Source organism: Paralichthys olivaceus, chromosome 3 (genome assembly GCF_024713975.1).
Source record: "Paralichthys olivaceus isolate ysfri-2021 chromosome 3, ASM2471397v2, whole genome shotgun sequence".
Classification (NCBI taxonomy): domain Eukaryota; kingdom Metazoa; phylum Chordata; class Actinopteri; order Pleuronectiformes; family Paralichthyidae; genus Paralichthys; species Paralichthys olivaceus.
This window is the reverse complement of record NC_091095.1, coordinates 11,139,117-11,155,156: the sequence shown is the minus strand read 5'-3', so window position 1 is coordinate 11,155,156 and position 16,040 is coordinate 11,139,117. Positions and strand designations below refer to the sequence as shown.

The following is a 16,040-nucleotide window of genomic DNA, read 5'->3' as shown; positions in this document are numbered from 1 at the left end:
ACAATTTAAATAACTAATATTGACTCCGTTCAGTTCAGTTGTATAACCACAGTTTGTGCTTGTGGACAAAACAACTCAAATACCACGCCCATATTTAAAATGACTACACTGCTGAACTTTGACACAGTAACTTTTCCTCAAAGCAACTGAGTGGAGTCAGGGTTTTAAAAAAAGGGAAAAACATAAAAAACCTGAAAGGATTGTGCTCTGTCAGTTTTGTGTTTCCTCAGTCAAAAGATTTAAACAACGTCAGCTACTGAACAATAAGATCACACTTCATTTGAACTTGAACGTGAAATTAAACAATGAAATTAGGCAATACTTTCTTAAAGTGACATTTTTCAATATGAAATGTGAAGAACTGCAGATGAATTATACTTCATGCATGTACAACCGGTGTGTAAGAGCAGGTTTATATAATATATATAAATATATATATATATATATAATTATATTTTACTGTAGATTATATTACATTGTAGTAGTTATTTGCATTATGTGACTTACTCATCTTTTATTGACTAAATAAAAAAACTGACTGTATTAATAACACCACTAGTAAAGTATAAAGATTAAAACACTTAATTTGTATTTTTAACTTTTTCTCCACAAAACAGCTTCGTCCTTCGTCAGTGTTGCATTCAAATACTTCCAGGAACATCGTTCTATTATACAAACTTATCGGTTGAGGTCATGTACAAAATATTAAATGTGTTATTTGCTTCTGAAACAAAATGCCCAACACAACTGTCGGCCATATTGAGTTTGCACGTCACAGTCAATAGTCGCAACATGTAGGAGCACAGGAAGGTGAGTCGACAGACATACAGCGAGCACTTGAACGCAGCGATGCAGGGAGGTGGACTGCATGAACACGGAGCTCACACGGACACATCGAGAGGCTCAATGCTAACAGACAACAACATGTCCGCGAAGAGCTTTCGGGTCAGCGACGGCGACTGGATCTGTCCTGATAAAAAGTACGTGTCCTCACGCGTGGAGTGGACCCTCGTTTTACAGACTGGGTGGTTTAATTTAGCCGGAGACCCCGTTTGATTTCGTAACCGTGCTAGCAAGCTAACAGTAGCTACCTCGGGCCTCTTAGCATTTGTCTCGCGCTAGCTAGCTGAGCACACTAGCTAACATTCGCCTTGGTTTCTTACTTCCCTGCTCTTTAGCAACACTATGAGCGGGATTAGCGCCACATGTGAGCCGTGCATCGGAGAGTTGGGGCCGCACATCTGTTTTCATGCACCCGAGGGTCGATTTAAGCTGTGGAGCCGCGTATTTCCCGGAAAGCAATGCTAGCTGTCGTTAGCTTATGTGGGCTGGGGGTAGAGCCCTCGCTAGTGTGGGTTGTGGTCTCCCTGTGTTGAAGGAGCTAAGTTGTCACGACTGCAGCTTGAACGTGGAGTCAGACATATCATGTTGCGAGTGATCTGCGTTCACACCTTCAGAAGTGAGGGACAAGCCAGCTGCAGAGGCCAGAGATCAGGCCCTTCACATAACTCACTAATGCTGACACGTTAATAAAAAGAGTTCAGATATCTCCAATCTGCTGGTGCACGTTCATTGTAACATGTCCATTTTACGCTGGAATGGTTTTTGTAACATGCTCAGTGTGTTTTGTGTGTTTGCAGGTGCGGAAACGTGAATTTTGCCAGAAGAACAAGCTGTAACAGATGTGGCAGAGGTGAGTCCATCGTGCTTAATCTTTATATCTTGCAGAAAACCTTCTCTCAGGAAGCTGCCATACTAACACACGTAGTTTTGTGTCCACAGAGAAAACCACAGAGGCTAAGATGATGAAAGCAGGTGGAACGGAGATAGGGAAAACCCTGGCTGAGAAGAGCAGAGGCCTCTTCAGTGCAAATGACTGGCAATGCAAAACGTATGTATTTATTGTGAGGTTCAGTGAAGTGTCCCCATCAAACACACGTCAAATCTGTGTCACATCTGACAGTGGGGATAGAAAGTCTAAGACATTTAATACATCTTAACATTAATTGTAAGAGTAACAGCTAAATTGTATAGTTGACCATTGGTTTTGTAGTCCAAGACTTTTGTTCTCAGGTGAGGTACATGATAACTTGAATGGGACCCAGAAAATCACATACAAGGTCCAACAGTCCTCTTTAATTCCAGCTGCACCAAAATGTACACACTCATAGATATCAGTTCAATTCCCCAATGTTCCTAATTTATTTATTCAAGATCGTTGAATTATTTCATAGGATAGTGTTGAAAATGATTAAACGGATCTCTGGGAAAATCCGCCCCTGATCTGAATCGGCACCAACATTTAATGGTTTCTTCCCTGATCCATACCACATCCTACCACCTAGTTGAAAATGTGTTGTTTTGCTCTCAAACAAATAAACTAACATTTAAACCAACAAAGAAAACTGATTAAAACATAACATCCTAAGGAGGCTTGGTTATCGTATATTTCACAAGTTTCTTATTTTTACTTTTTGACATGAAATATTTAATGTTTTTTTTCCTCTCCTTGTTTCTTAAAGATGTGGCAATGTGAACTGGGCGAGACGGTCAGAGTGCAACATGTGTAACACACCTAAATATGCCAAGCTCGAAGAGAGAACAGGTAACGTGTCACGTTTTCAGTTAGCCCGTTTCTTTCTGCTTCTGAATATCAGTTCCCGACTTATTATTTCATCTGCTCACAGGTTATGGTGGAGGTTTCAATGAAAGGGAGAATGTAGAATACATTGAACGTGAGGAATCTGATGGTGAATATGATGAGGTGAGAGTCATCTATCAGTTGTAATGTTTGATCATTATGACTCTTAACTATTATAAGAATAAGACACATGGTTTCCCGTAAGTAAACTAGCAAATATTTGCATGTTGCATGTGCAGATGTAACATTTGCTGATGTGCAATGTGCTGTTCTTTCCACTGCAGTTTGGTAGGAAAAAGAAAAAGTATCGTGGAAAGACCAGCAGCACATCTTCCTCAAAAGAAAGTGAAAAGAAAGAAGTAGTTGCAAAACGTGAAGAAGATGAGGATGAAGAAGAGGATGACGAAGAGGAAGATGGTGACCTGTCCAAGTACAAACTGGATGTAAGAATGGAGGCTGGAGAATCAAGAGGACAACTTTAAACAATAAGAGATACGCATGTTGTATTAAAAACTCTTCTGTCACCAGGATGATGATGATGAAGACGGAGACCTGTCAAAGTACGACCTCGATGCCAGCGATGAAGAAGAGAAGCCAGCCAAGAAAAAGGGCAGCCGCTCGGGATCGTCCCGTTCCGGCTCCTCATCGCGCTCCTCCAGCTCCAGTTCACGGTCGAGGTCCAGGTAAAAGGGTACAGGTCAAGGGTAACTCCGGGCAAAATGTCAGTATCAGTTCAATCTTCCTTCTGATTCACTGATCAACATCAATTTAATGTCCTGTTCTGCTGACGTGTTGTTGTCCCCTCCTCTGAACCCCCTCCCCCGTCTGATAGATGAGTGATGTGCAGATGGAATTATTGTATTCAATGATATTTATTGTGTTGTGTATTATGATGGAAGGAATGCTTTATTTGTAGTGTTGATTATTGTGTATTCTTTATCTGTTGATTCAATTAGATTGTTAGATTTGTTTCTATTACTGCAGTCACACAGATTTATCTTTTTTTTTTCATCTGAATATGTTCCAGTGAGACTAGATACTGTCAAAAAATGTATGTACAGTTAAATAGTTGGCCTGTGATTTACTACATTAAATACTTGTGCAGCTGTGTTTCTGTTTGGAAAATATTGGAAAGATTCTGTCTTTTTGTCTTTCAGATCTGGCTCTAGAAGCTCATCCAGCTCCAGATCTGGATCTCGCTCCAGGTCCCACTCCAGGTGAATGAGGTGTCATGCACTCTCTCCCTTTAGAGAGTGTATGTATGTGTAGGGCTGTAAGCTCCAGAACAGTCCTATTCAACAGTTAAAGTTTGAACACAGAGTGACTTCTCCACACAGTGTCATTCTCCTTCAATTGTAAATTTGGTCACGAGTCAAACTTTTATGATGGGTTTCAATCACTTGAAGTGGTTTTGTTCCTGGTGTCAGTCAGGCCACAATTGAAATACTGCAGTTTTTGATGCAGTTTGAAAGTTACAAAGGCTCAATAGGCTGAATACACTCGGGGGTCTTCATCAAGCATCTCTCAGGAGTGCTGTTCTAAATCTCTTCATATTTTAAGCTAAATATTTACTTGAATCAGTGAGTCATACAGCGTTCAGGTACATTTTCTCAGAAGTATAAGTCAGTGATCTTATTCAGAGAAGCTTGATAAATGCCCATCCTGGTGAAGCTCTTGCCTGGACCTTACTGACCCCAGTGCTTGGTTTATTCCTCCAAAAGATCCAGCTCCAGGTCTGGAAAGGGCTCCTCTCCCCGGAAGAGGTCCCGCTCACCCTCCTCCTCGCCCGAGAGGAAACAGAAGCGCAGCCGCTCCAGGTCCTCATCTGGAGGGAGAAAACGCAGGCGCTCTAGATCACGTTCGTCCGAAAGGTTTGGGTTTCTGCGGAATACCACACTGGCACTGATTATTATTATCTCTCGGCTCGCTTATGACAATTAAAATTCACAGAAATATGTTCACATTTTGCTCTATTATAGAATTTTTTTTTAAATATTCTTGTTTGCACAACTGAATCATCAATAACTGAGCCGCCTGCTGACCTTGTGCTTCTTCCCATGATGTTTTTGTGATTTCAGATGCCGTGGCCAGTCCTCCGGATCCTCACATTCTGGCTCCAGTTCAAAAAAGGCATAACTTTAAAATGACAAAAGGAACCCTAGTACAAGTGCATGTTGTGTTGTAAGGAAAAAAACAACCACATCCATTGAGTATGCTGTTCATTTTCACACAACCTCCCAAAGTCTTATTTCCACGGCAGTAGCGTGAATTCTCTCAGCCGTTACCCATCATGCTCCTTTTCAAAACCATATATACACCCCCAACCTGTGACAAGTGTAACTTAAGGTGTCCAATAAACATAACTGTTTGGTCCAATAAGATAAACAGATGAACTGTGAAGAGGCTGTATCCCATTTGAACCCATTCTGCTTAATATCTTAATGGCAGTACCTTTTATTCTACTCATCTGTGGGGGAAGTTAATTTTAAAAAACTTTTTTTTTTGGCGTGGGGAAACATCTGGGATTGTATTTTTAAAAGTCGGTTCTTTCTTCGTACGCAGTCTAATTTTTTGTTTTTTAAGAAAAGAGTAAAAAGTACTGAAGCACCAAGTTAGAAAACGAGATGTAGCAATGACATTTGGCCCGTTTGTTTGATTTTCTTGATTTATGCAAATTTTGTTTTTGTGTTTTCAAGGTAAGTATTTTCCTTTTTGATATTGCTTGGTTTGCGTAAATGTAGAAAGGTTCAACATTCTTTGGTCAATGGAAAAATGCTTCATGTGTGCGTCCAGACGCATGAAATACATTTTATTTTATTTTGCTTAATCCAGTTGAGGCCCACCTAACAACTCAGTTATCCCTCTTCTTTTTCACCTTTGGAACCAATTAAAATGAAGACAGAGTTTTGTTCTCCAGATTGGTCCAAAAGGTTCTAGCAGTAACAACCATTTTGTCCCATTAATAGTAGAATGCCATTACAGTCTTTTTACTGGTGAAACAACTAGAGTGTACAATGTAAATAAAATCCTGTCGCCATTGTTTATTGTTTGTCTTTCATTTGACCAAGGTAAGGACTTTGAAATATCGAGCACTGTTTCGATGTTTGTTAAATGTGACTGCTGAGTATAATTGATCCTGGAACATCAATCGTTCTGAGCACATCAGGAAATAGGACAGGAAGACGTCAGAGATAGTCAGCACAGTAATCTAGTTTATGAAGGTGCCATCTAATGAATAGTTCTTTTAATGGTCAGTTGTTAAAGCTGTAATATACAGCATTAACAACTGACCATTAAAATATATATATATGAGTAACATGTCAATTTCAATACATTTACACATTTTTATCAGCTATTTCACAACTGTTCATATGGAGTGTATATACATGTGTTTATTTATAACATCAGTATATTACAGTAATACATCATTTACTTAAATATTCTTGTATGTTATACACCCATTTTTGAATTTTGAGCAGGAGGCCCCAAACATCAGCCCCAAGCCCCTCCAAAATAGTTAACTAAACCTTTCTTTTGGGAAAACTGTGTGTGTGTAAATAGACCTTCTTTATTGTCTAGATGGAGAAAATGCACCCATGCAAATGTTTCACATCACAAATCTGAAATAGAGTTTTGAACAGCTTAGTAAAGTGGTTAGTTGGGGTTATTAATCTGTACTTCTATGAAACAAGTTGATTCTAATTTACACTCTGACATTTTGGCTAAGAATGTAAATCTTAAAACTAATAACTGAACACATAAAATATAATGTAGGCCAAGAACTGAACAGGTGAGCTCTGGATAATGTTCTCCTCATTTAGTGTTGTCATTCTCTGTTTGGTCAACAGGTGGCACTTTGCTACACTGGGTGCACTGAGCGGAATACACTGGTTTATTCATAAAGCAAAAACACCAGTAGGCCTACAGGGGTCATTTAGACTACATAAGATTGATGGTGTGTAAATTCAACATTGTGTAAAAGTTTACTGCAGATAGTAAAAAATAACCCTGCAATTATACCATGTTTTTATTAGTGGTGTCTGTGTAATCTGATGAAGCTGTAACTCATACAAATGAGTTTCTCTCAGTTTTGTACAATCTATTTGTGATTTTTATAAAAGAAAATTTGTGGCTAGTTTACCAGAGGAGATTGGACTTGCAGAATTGGTTACCCATCGTATCTCACTTCTTAAGACACATCTTTATTAATCAGCTTTTTTCATGTGCTGTTGTTTTTATCATCTGTACTTTTGTTATAATTATTTTTAATTCTGTTACTTGTATTGAAAAGTGCTATACAGATTAAGTTCTCAAGAACAAGCAATCCCTTCAATGTATGAGTGTAAGTGAACACAGCAGGGTGTCCCTCTCCACCCACAGCAGCTGTTCTGCTCAGAGTTCAGTGCAGTGTCAGTATCAGACTCAACAGTGCAGTGTCAGTAAGGAGAGCACATACAGTTAGTGATGGATAACTTTGTACCCAGCTGCAGAAAACCATTCCTGCAGCCCTGGTCCAGGCTGCGTCCACACTCATGCTGCTTTAACCCGTGTGATGGTGTGAGGGACAAGTCAAACCAGGCTAAACCCAAGCTACCAACACGTCTGCTCATTCCTCAGACTGTCCAAAGTTCAGCTCGGTCACATCAATGCCACAAATAAAGTACTTGATTAAAAAGCTGTGAGCCCCAATCAAAATACCACATTATTCAGCAGTACAGTGACAGTTCATGAAAGAGCAGCACCCCAGAGACTGAAGTTTGAAGCTCAGAGAAATTGACTTTTGCAGTTGAGTCATCATCACTGTATGAACACTGGATACCCTGGGTCTACGTGGCACAATATGGTGATAAGCATCTGTATATGCAGGTTTTTGAAATTGAAATCTTTAAGAAAACTGGCTTCAACATAATTACTGATCACTTTAATTCTTATTTCAGAAATCAATCACAGAGGGTTTAAATTAGGGTTTTTTTAAAACTGAAGCTTCCCACAACATTCAGTGTTAATGACATCACTAAACATTTGTTTCAGGTAAAATATCTTTACTTGGAGACTTTTCCAAGTAAATATTGATTCATTGATATGTCGTAGTGTGGGCTATGTATTCCTGCCACCCTGAAAGTCTCTAAGCCATTCTCATTTCTCATAATTGAGAACCCCTTTATAAAAAAAGAAACACTTTCAAACCATTATCAAACATATTCATCATATAAAATAGATAACTCCTTTAATGTAAATTCCCTCCAAAAATCTTCAGTAACTTAATGTCTTTGATTTAATAGCTCAATATCTCACTTTTAGAGCCTACAACAATAATAATAATGTTTCCAGGACCACAGCAGGCTTTTTGCTCCTTATCTCATCTGTGGTTCAACACTCCATGATTTGTTTATACCATCTGACATGTTGAACAGTGTGGCCAGCAGGTGCGTCTCGGGCACATTGTTCCACTTAAGTGCTTGTGAATGAGAAGTTAATTAACTACGATCATCCTAAGGAAAACATCGCTTTAAGTTTCCAGGAGTCGAGTTTATGATTTATTAAATTTATTTAACCACACACATCTGAGGGTATGTGTTGCCTCCGGGCGATTTTCTGCGTAAAGTCCCGCCTCCAGCGCGTAAAGGAGCAGACGCGCCTCCAAACAGTGCGTTCGGCTGGAGCAGTGTGGAGCCTGAGAGGATGCTGGAGACACACACGGGATGCTCACTGCTGTGTGTAGGTTTATCTTTCCCCAAAGGATGACTGCGGACAGTTGTGACTCTGTGGAGGGCTCGCACACATCGGCTGCAGAGATGCTGAGCGCCAACGTCTCCAAGACATTGCCCGAAGACAATGTCACCAAGAACTCCAGCTGTGGATCAGTATCAGTGGGTTTCCCTATAACCATGATGATCACCGGCATGGTGGGCAACTCGCTGGCTCTCATCCTGGTCTACATCTCCTACATAAAGAAGGAGAACAAAAGGAAAAGGTCCTTCCTGCTTTGCATTGGATCTCTGGCGCTCACTGACCTGTTTGGACAGCTGCTGACGAGCCCAATAGTCATATCAGTTTACAGAGCTGACCTGAACTGGGAGCACATCGACTCATCGGGCAAACTGTGCGGCTTTTTCGGGGTGTGCATGACAACTTTTGGCCTGTGCGCGCTATTCTTGGCCAGTGCCATGGCGATTGAGAGGGCCATGGCGATAACAAACCCACACTGGTACTCCAGCCACATGAGGACAAGTGTGACAAAGCAGACCCTGGCTGCCATCTGGTTGCTGGTGCTGCTCTTTGCGCTGCTGCCCATCGCGGGGGTCGGGAAGTACACGCGTCAGTGGCCGGGCACCTGGTGCTTTATCAGCACCGGAGACAGAGAAGTCCCGGGCAACATGTTCTTCGCCATCACTTTCGCCGTGCTGGGGATTTTCTCCCTGCTGGTGACACTTTCCTGCAACGTAGTGACGATCCGGGGCTTGATTGTCCGGTGCAAAACCAAGTCTGGCACGTCTCAGTCCTCCAAACAGTGGGAGCGACTCACCACGGAGACCGTCATTCAGCTGTTAGGGATTATGTGCGTCCTGCTCGTGTGCTGGTCCCCTTTACTGGTATGTTATTTATAGGCAATGCACTGCAGCCAATACTTTTAGTACATGAACACTAATACAGAAAACATACTTTATCTCAAGGCACTTTACACTACATATTATAGAGAAACCCAACAGAGACCCAACTCTTTAACAGAATCAGACTCAGTGTGCGAAGACATCTGCCTCGACAGGTTGGGGATGAGCTGAGATTAATGGGGGAGAGAAGAGAAGTGAGGAGAGAAGAGAGAGACCAGGACCTGTTTTTTCATATTCAAGCTCAGTCAGACTGGTTGTTACAATGAAAATAAGTATTTATAGATATAATGTTGTAACAATGAAGCAGCAGCAGTTTATATTAAAAATAATAATACCTTTTATTATAGTGGCCAAAAATGTCACTGAAATGATATCACAGTGTTTTTAAAATGTGCTGACAATGTTCAAAAACTGACAAACTGAAGTTATTTCACCAAGTTGTAGATTTGAGTAGTATATTTATTGTCAGTAAAAATATGACTATAGCACCAACAGCATATCAAATGTGTAACATTACCAGTGAAGAAGGACCTGACTTAAACCTACTTAAGAAGCTTTTTGTTTTACAATGAAAAATAAATCAAAAGTGTTTCTAAAAACAGCAAAAGCATTCTGAGCGAAGTAGGTCCAGACCATTAGCAGCTCATGTTGTAGCAAACAAATCACCATGGTAATCACGGTTATTAAAGAGTGAAATGGTGCAACTAATCGTTAGGACTTTTACCACAATAAACCCTGTAACTGTATCATCCCTGTACACTAATAGTTGCTGTACTCATTCATGGCTTGATGTAACTGAAGATTTATTACAAATATATTGAAACTATTTAGTATTAATACATGTAAATTATTTCCTTTCTCTTCTCTTTGCTCCAAACACACAAAGCCACAGTTAGATTAAAGCCATCACGTGTATTTCCTTTGAAATGCTGCTGCCATTTGCCATTACGGAGCAATCCACTTAGCCGAGTCCTGTTTGGGGGGTCTGCTCAGTGTGCTATGAGGTCATGCACTGTCAGTCACATATTTAATAGTCCCAAAGAATGATATTGATAGAGGCCACAGCACCGTGGAAGCAGTGACAGCACAGTGGTGCTCCTATTCTTTCATAAAGACAGATTGTCCCTAAATAACACTATTTCTATTAACTCTCTCAGCTGATGTGTCTGAATCATACATATGTCCGTCATGCCTCAGTTGGTACAAATCTGTGCCTGCTTCGCCCTCTCCCCTCAGGTGCTGATGCTGAGGATGATCTCCACCCAGGTCTCTTCCCACGACTGCAACTCCAAAGTGGGGATATCCACTCACTCCTCCAGCCGGGACGTCAGTTTGGACTGCAACTTCTTCCTGACGGCGATCCGCCTGGCCTCTCTCAACCAGATCCTCGACCCGTGGGTCTATCTGCTCTTCAGGGAGATCCTCCTCCGCAAGTTCTGCATCGTGGCCAATGCCGTGTCCAACTGCTCCGTGGAGGATCGCAAGGAGAATCCAAATGCACTGGATGCACTAAACAAGCATAGCGAAGACAGCAGTAACCCTCATAAAACACAAAGTGGCTGAGGCGACCTTTGACGTGGGAATTTCTCTGGTGAGGCCGTGAAGCCAGGACAGATTGGACGGATGTGAAAATGGATGCAGGACTGTCTTGGATGTGTTTTGAAAAAGCAGAAAAAGGAATTTCTCGACACAGAAGGATATTGTGGAGTGGAGGACAAGAGTAGTCTCTCAGTACTGCAGTGTTAATGAGAACAGTCTACTCTGCTCTGGGTGCATTTGTTTTGCTTCAAACACATTCCATTCAAAGTCACCTAACCAGCATGGACGCATTACCGTGTCACTTCTTGCATTCAGCTACGGCGTGGCTTCCAGGAACTCTCTCTTTGCTACTTTCTGTTTTGATAACATCTCCCATGTGCAGCCGCTGAAACATTTGACTTTAAACTGACTTATATGGAAGTGATGCATCTCATCCCTCTTTTTTTAGTTTGTGATCTGAGTCAATTTGAAGCCATAAGCCGATTTAAGGACAAATAATTGGCTGTTGTGAATGTCTGTAAATAAAAAAATGTAAATTGCTCTCATGAAGTTGTAAATAGCTTTGTCATATCTTACATGAAATGTAATCGCAGGACATTCACAAGAAAAAAAAAACTGGAGCCAGCTGTTTATTTTAAGTATTTATTAAGAGTGTTGCTGTCGTATGAAGACAAGTCGTTTCTGAGCAAAATGCTGGTAATGGTACCTGTTGGGAGTCGGCTGTTGTAAATTTTATAATACACTGTACATGGTGTTCCTAGGCAACCAGCCTGGGACTCTGAAATGTGAAGCTTTTCATTTGTCGCCACTGTGTATTAGAAGCGTTCATGATCTGTAATATGTACTGACAAGGGGGTCAAATCTCACCAGCCGAATCTTTTTTGGAAAGAAAGAGAAACATAATTGGTGGAGTCTTATGACCAGTCATGTCAAAATAAGTGGAGAGATTGGTGCTGTTGGGATAAAATGCGAATTATAGCAGAAAAAATAATGGAAACTGAAGGTCTAGTCCAAACTGTTCTATAACTCAAAACAATACAAAATGTTAAAAGATTAAAAAGCTTTTTTGGCATGTTTGAAGCTGCTGCACACAGTTTCTTGTGGTTTTAAAAATCTCACAACAATGCATTGTGGTCACATTAAAATATTTCTGCCTGTGCAGAGGGTTGTAGCTGCAGCTACAGTAAGTTTAAACCAGCTATATAAATTCCCCTCATGCTTTTAATCTGATGGTGATTGATTTGGACGTTTTGAATGTGTCCGTTGGTATTCCATCTTTTATTTTTCTCTCTTTTCCCACACTGTTCTCGTAGCGTTGATGCTGAATGTTAATTTCCTTTCATGTGTTCAGTGCAATGTCTCTGAGGTCTCAGATGAAATCAAGGCACGTTTTAATGAGTTGCTTTGCTCCCAGCCGACTAAATGTAATTGACAAAGAGCGCTGGAATCTATTTCTTTTATGGTGGTGTAAAAATTTTTGATGGGGTCTTGTATAACGCCATCTTGTTGGTGTATATACTGTAACCTTCAGGCTCTGGGACAATTTCTCTCATCACAACCACTCTGCCTTCTCTGCTCAGCAGCAAACATTAATGTACACTCGCCTTGGTCCTGCCTTTGCTTTCAAATGTGAGAAACACATGCTCGGTGATAATGACCCTAGGAAGTTGTTATCTGCAATAGCTTTGTGGAAGATGATTATTTTCTGTTTCCATGTGTCTGTTGATCTGCTGGCATGAGAGTGAAGTTGTATTGATTGTGAAGTCGGTCTGCCTTAGTATAGCCCACTCAAAGGTGTAACCTTATTCGGTGAGTAAACACACAAAAACATAGAAGTGACTAGAATGGTATTCAGTAGAGTGCACAACTCTGCCAAGGCGCTAAAGACTCTTTATGAAACCACATTTAAATTTTGAAAATTATGCACATATTACACATATCAGTCCCCCCGCGTTTTTGGTTCCCAATGATGATCCATGAATTATTGAAGCTGAGAAGAAAAAGATCCTTTCAATGTGCCTGCTAACATGGATCTGCACCAAAATGTTATGGGGCTGTCCCTGACCCATATCACACCCTTCCACCACATTTCAAGGTAATCCATTCTGTAGCTTCAGTGGAATCTTGTTCACAAACAGACAACCATACAGTCGGGGGTGATAACACAACATTGGCGGAGGTCAAATTAAATTTGCATTGCATAGAAACAAATTATTCTCCATTATTCTTGATTATCCTGGAGTTCATAGGAGACAGATATAGAGACATTTACATATGGCACCTTGATTGTTAACATGTGACAACACTAATGTATTCCTCTAGAGGTAATCACTTACATTGACGTCCTTGCTTGTCAGACTGACATGAGCAGCGTTCACTGTAATGAATGTTCTACTAATTGAGCTTGTGGTGCTGCATTACGAGTATTTCCTCCAGACATATGTTCCTGTGGACCTGCTGTTAATGTAAACTTCAATTTTGACATCAGGGGTTTAATTCATGCTTTTAAAACAATGACTACATTTATTTGCAATTTGTTGTGGGATATGAAGTGTTAACGATTCACTCTGCTCCCGTAATTATCTCAGTTCTCCATCCAGGAGACTGTGAGAGAGAGTGAGATGCCGCTTCCTGCTCGTCAGTCGAGGAAAAATAATTACACAGAGGAATATCCCCTAAGGGCTAATTGGCCCTATATGTGGTTGTGAATTTTCCAGGGAGTTACAGACTGACCGAGCCCGAGCCACGCGGTGGGAAGGAAAATGGAAGAATAATGATTTATTCTTTCTAAATAGAAAACATAATACATTTCAATCCTCCTTTAATGGACCCAGCAGAATCATATGCATAATGTTTACAGGAAATGTTTTTCTAAAATGATGCTGAACAGTTTACACTCATGAAATATAGATGTTCATTTAAACTATAGGGCTGCTACACAGTGATGAGATGCAAATATCTGTAAACTCCAGTTTACTGATTAAAAAAGTGATGATAATTAATGTTTGGCTTCATTAATAATTTACTCTCTGCTATAAACATGTTGCATATTAATGACCAAACCCCTTTAAGAAAAAACACAACACATGCTTTTCAAGCTTTGACTGTGAGAACTCTCACGCCTCACAGGTTTAATTGATGTGGATCTGTGCAGATGTGTCACTGGGGTCAAACATTCAGCAGGGGAATCTTTTAGAGTAAGATAAATAAAATGTGCTCTATCAAAAGCTTCTGGTCATGTGTGTGGACTTTTACAAAACTAAAACTAATCGATTCGACTGTGTTATTATATCTATTGTAGAAAAAAGAAGATGCTTCACATTGATGAAACATTTGATGCTTTGTTCATTTTTGAAAATGATTTTATTTAAAATAAATAAATATATAATAAACTATGCGTCACCACTTCCTCCCAGTATCCAGGAATAAAGCAAGAACTACCTAAAATGACAGAAAACATTTATTTAAATGTATTTCATGAGTACTTTGACATTTTAGTTTGGTCCCATCTGCTAACATGGGGGAGGCGTGGTGCCACTTTGGCTTCACTTTTGGGGAGCTGTCATGTCGTCCGTCTGTATATTTACAGTGTGAGGTTTTAATGATGGTAAACTGAATTAACTCTGTGTCTGTTCTGTCTCTCTCCTCTTCACCTCTCCAGCAGATGTTTCATCCGTCACTCTCACTCCTCATCTCCTCCTCTGCTGTCTCCTCCTGTTCTGTTCTCCTCCTCTCTCTCCTGTCATAAAGGTAATGCAGTCAGCTTTTTCAACCAAAACCAAAACACATCTATAACATTTTTGATGTGATGGTGTCACAATCTTATTTTTAATTTATTTGAGACATAGACTCGAAGCGTATTCACTGTTTTAATATTGTTTCACTGTGTTGGATAACTGGACCATTGTTGGATGCCAGCTACAGGCCAGTGTTCAATGCAGCAGTTACACATCAATCAAAATAATATTTCTATTTATTACTTACCACAGTGTAATCAGTGGATTTAATGCTAAGATAACATTTATCTTCCATAACATCAGCTAACCTCTTACTTATTGTGCTCTTGTTGCACTTTTAACTCTGTGGTTTGTCTATCCCATCACACACTGGTGTACTTTGGAATGACTCTTTATTTATGAGGGTTTATAGTGTGATAAAAGCTTTGCTCGCGAGTTTGCTACAGAGTCCTCTTCCTCACCAGCCAGAGTTTGTAGATGAGGCCGTGTACTTTCATGTGCCCTGACTCATCAGCTGTTACAGCAACAGAAGCATAGGAGTCATTCAGCATGAGCGTCTGTGGCAATACCACAATTTTTATCAGTCTTCTTCCTTCTGTAAACCACACATACACCCAGACACACACACAGACATGAATATAGGAGGATAGAAACACAATAAAGCTTATTTCCACTGTGGTATTTTAGAATGACACAGAACACACCAAAAGATAATCAATGAAACAACAACTAGGCAAGGAAGTGGGAATATTCAACAATTCTTTAAGCCCAATTAATCCTAACCCCACCTCTTGTTAAAAAGCTATGATTGTGCTTTAGCCCATGAGAAATGAGAAATCCAGTAATTTGGCACTGAGCAACATCTTGAAGTGTTTTTTAAGATGTCATGATTGACTAGAGCTTCAGCTAATGTGTGAAGAATTAAGATTTTCATTTACCGTGGTGAGGGCTTTTAAAGCCATATTTCTGCATAGAAAATGATGACAGGATCATTTACATTGTGTTTAACAGTTACATGGAACTTCTAAACTTTGGAATCTGGTGACCTTGGAAATTTTGTTTTATAAACCCCCACCCCTCAAAAATGGCTTCATATTTTCCCACGTTTGGGGATTATCTATTATCTGATAACCATCTAATTCTACTTTTTCTCACTAAGATAGATTTCAGTCAAGTTTGTAATCTTTATTTTTATGTGCTACCATAAAAGATGATTGCAGGAGGTGACAGCTTTAAAGTCATTTATAGGCCTATATAATAGAAAGCAAAATAAAGGGCCCAGTATAGTACCCTGTGGCACCCCACATCCCATGATCCTTTACTTTGAAAGCGTCTCATTAACATGAACCAGTTGACAAGGATTTGATTGGTATGAATGAACCCAATTCAGGGTAAATTCACTGAAACCCATGGCTCCTAATTTGATTAATAAAATGCTGTGATCTACTGTGTCAAATGGTTTCTGTAAATCCAGTATGACCGTAACAAAAAATTCCCTCCATCCACTTCTCT

At 40.1% G+C, this 16,040-nt stretch overlaps 2 protein-coding genes across 3 annotated transcripts; both read left to right on the top strand.

Annotated features, from left to right (window-relative positions):
• Positions 1-764: 764 nt before the first annotated feature.
• Positions 765-5,683, top strand: zranb2 (zinc finger, RAN-binding domain containing 2). 2 transcript variants are annotated; one of them, XM_020081417.2, is made up of 10 exons: positions 765-980; positions 1,641-1,693; positions 1,783-1,891; positions 2,523-2,605; positions 2,688-2,764; positions 2,926-3,084; positions 3,170-3,324; positions 3,799-3,858; positions 4,363-4,512; positions 4,720-5,683. In XM_020081417.2, the coding sequence occupies exons 1-10, from the start codon at positions 850-852 to the stop codon at positions 4,775-4,777; spliced, it is 1,035 nt and encodes a 344-aa protein (XP_019936976.1). In that variant the 5' UTR covers positions 765-849; the 3' UTR covers positions 4,778-5,683. The 2 variants fall into 2 exon arrangements, with proteins under 2 accessions (XP_019936976.1, XP_019936975.1); XM_020081416.2 differs by having other exon boundaries at positions 767-980; positions 4,363-4,793.
• A 2,055-nt stretch (positions 5,684-7,738) lies between these two features.
• On the top strand, positions 7,739-14,942 carry ptger3 (prostaglandin E receptor 3 (subtype EP3)). The gene is made up of 2 exons (XM_020080831.2): positions 7,739-9,234; positions 10,489-14,942. Exons 1-2 carry the CDS (start codon positions 8,344-8,346, stop codon positions 10,813-10,815), a joined length of 1,218 nt encoding a protein of 405 aa, XP_019936390.2. The 5' UTR covers positions 7,739-8,343; the 3' UTR covers positions 10,816-14,942.
• The last annotated feature ends 1,098 nt before the right edge of the window (positions 14,943-16,040 follow it).

Excerpts from the sequence above, each read along its gene's own strand:
- zranb2 (XM_020081416.2), top strand. The coding sequence starts at position 850 with ATGCAGGGAGGTGGACTGCATGAACACGGAGCTCACACGGACACATCG. Across the intron at positions 3,085-3,169 it reads TGTCCAAGTACAAACTGGAT|GATGATGATGATGAAGACGG; the intron begins GTAAGAATGGAG and ends TTCTGTCACCAG. Across the intron at positions 3,859-4,362 it reads CGCTCCAGGTCCCACTCCAG|ATCCAGCTCCAGGTCTGGAA; the intron begins GTGAATGAGGTG and ends TTCCTCCAAAAG.
- ptger3 (XM_020080831.2), top strand. The coding sequence starts at position 8,344 with ATGCTCACTGCTGTGTGTAGGTTTATCTTTCCCCAAAGGATGACTGCG. Across the intron at positions 9,235-10,488 it reads TGTGCTGGTCCCCTTTACTG|GTGCTGATGCTGAGGATGAT; the intron begins GTATGTTATTTA and ends CTCTCCCCTCAG.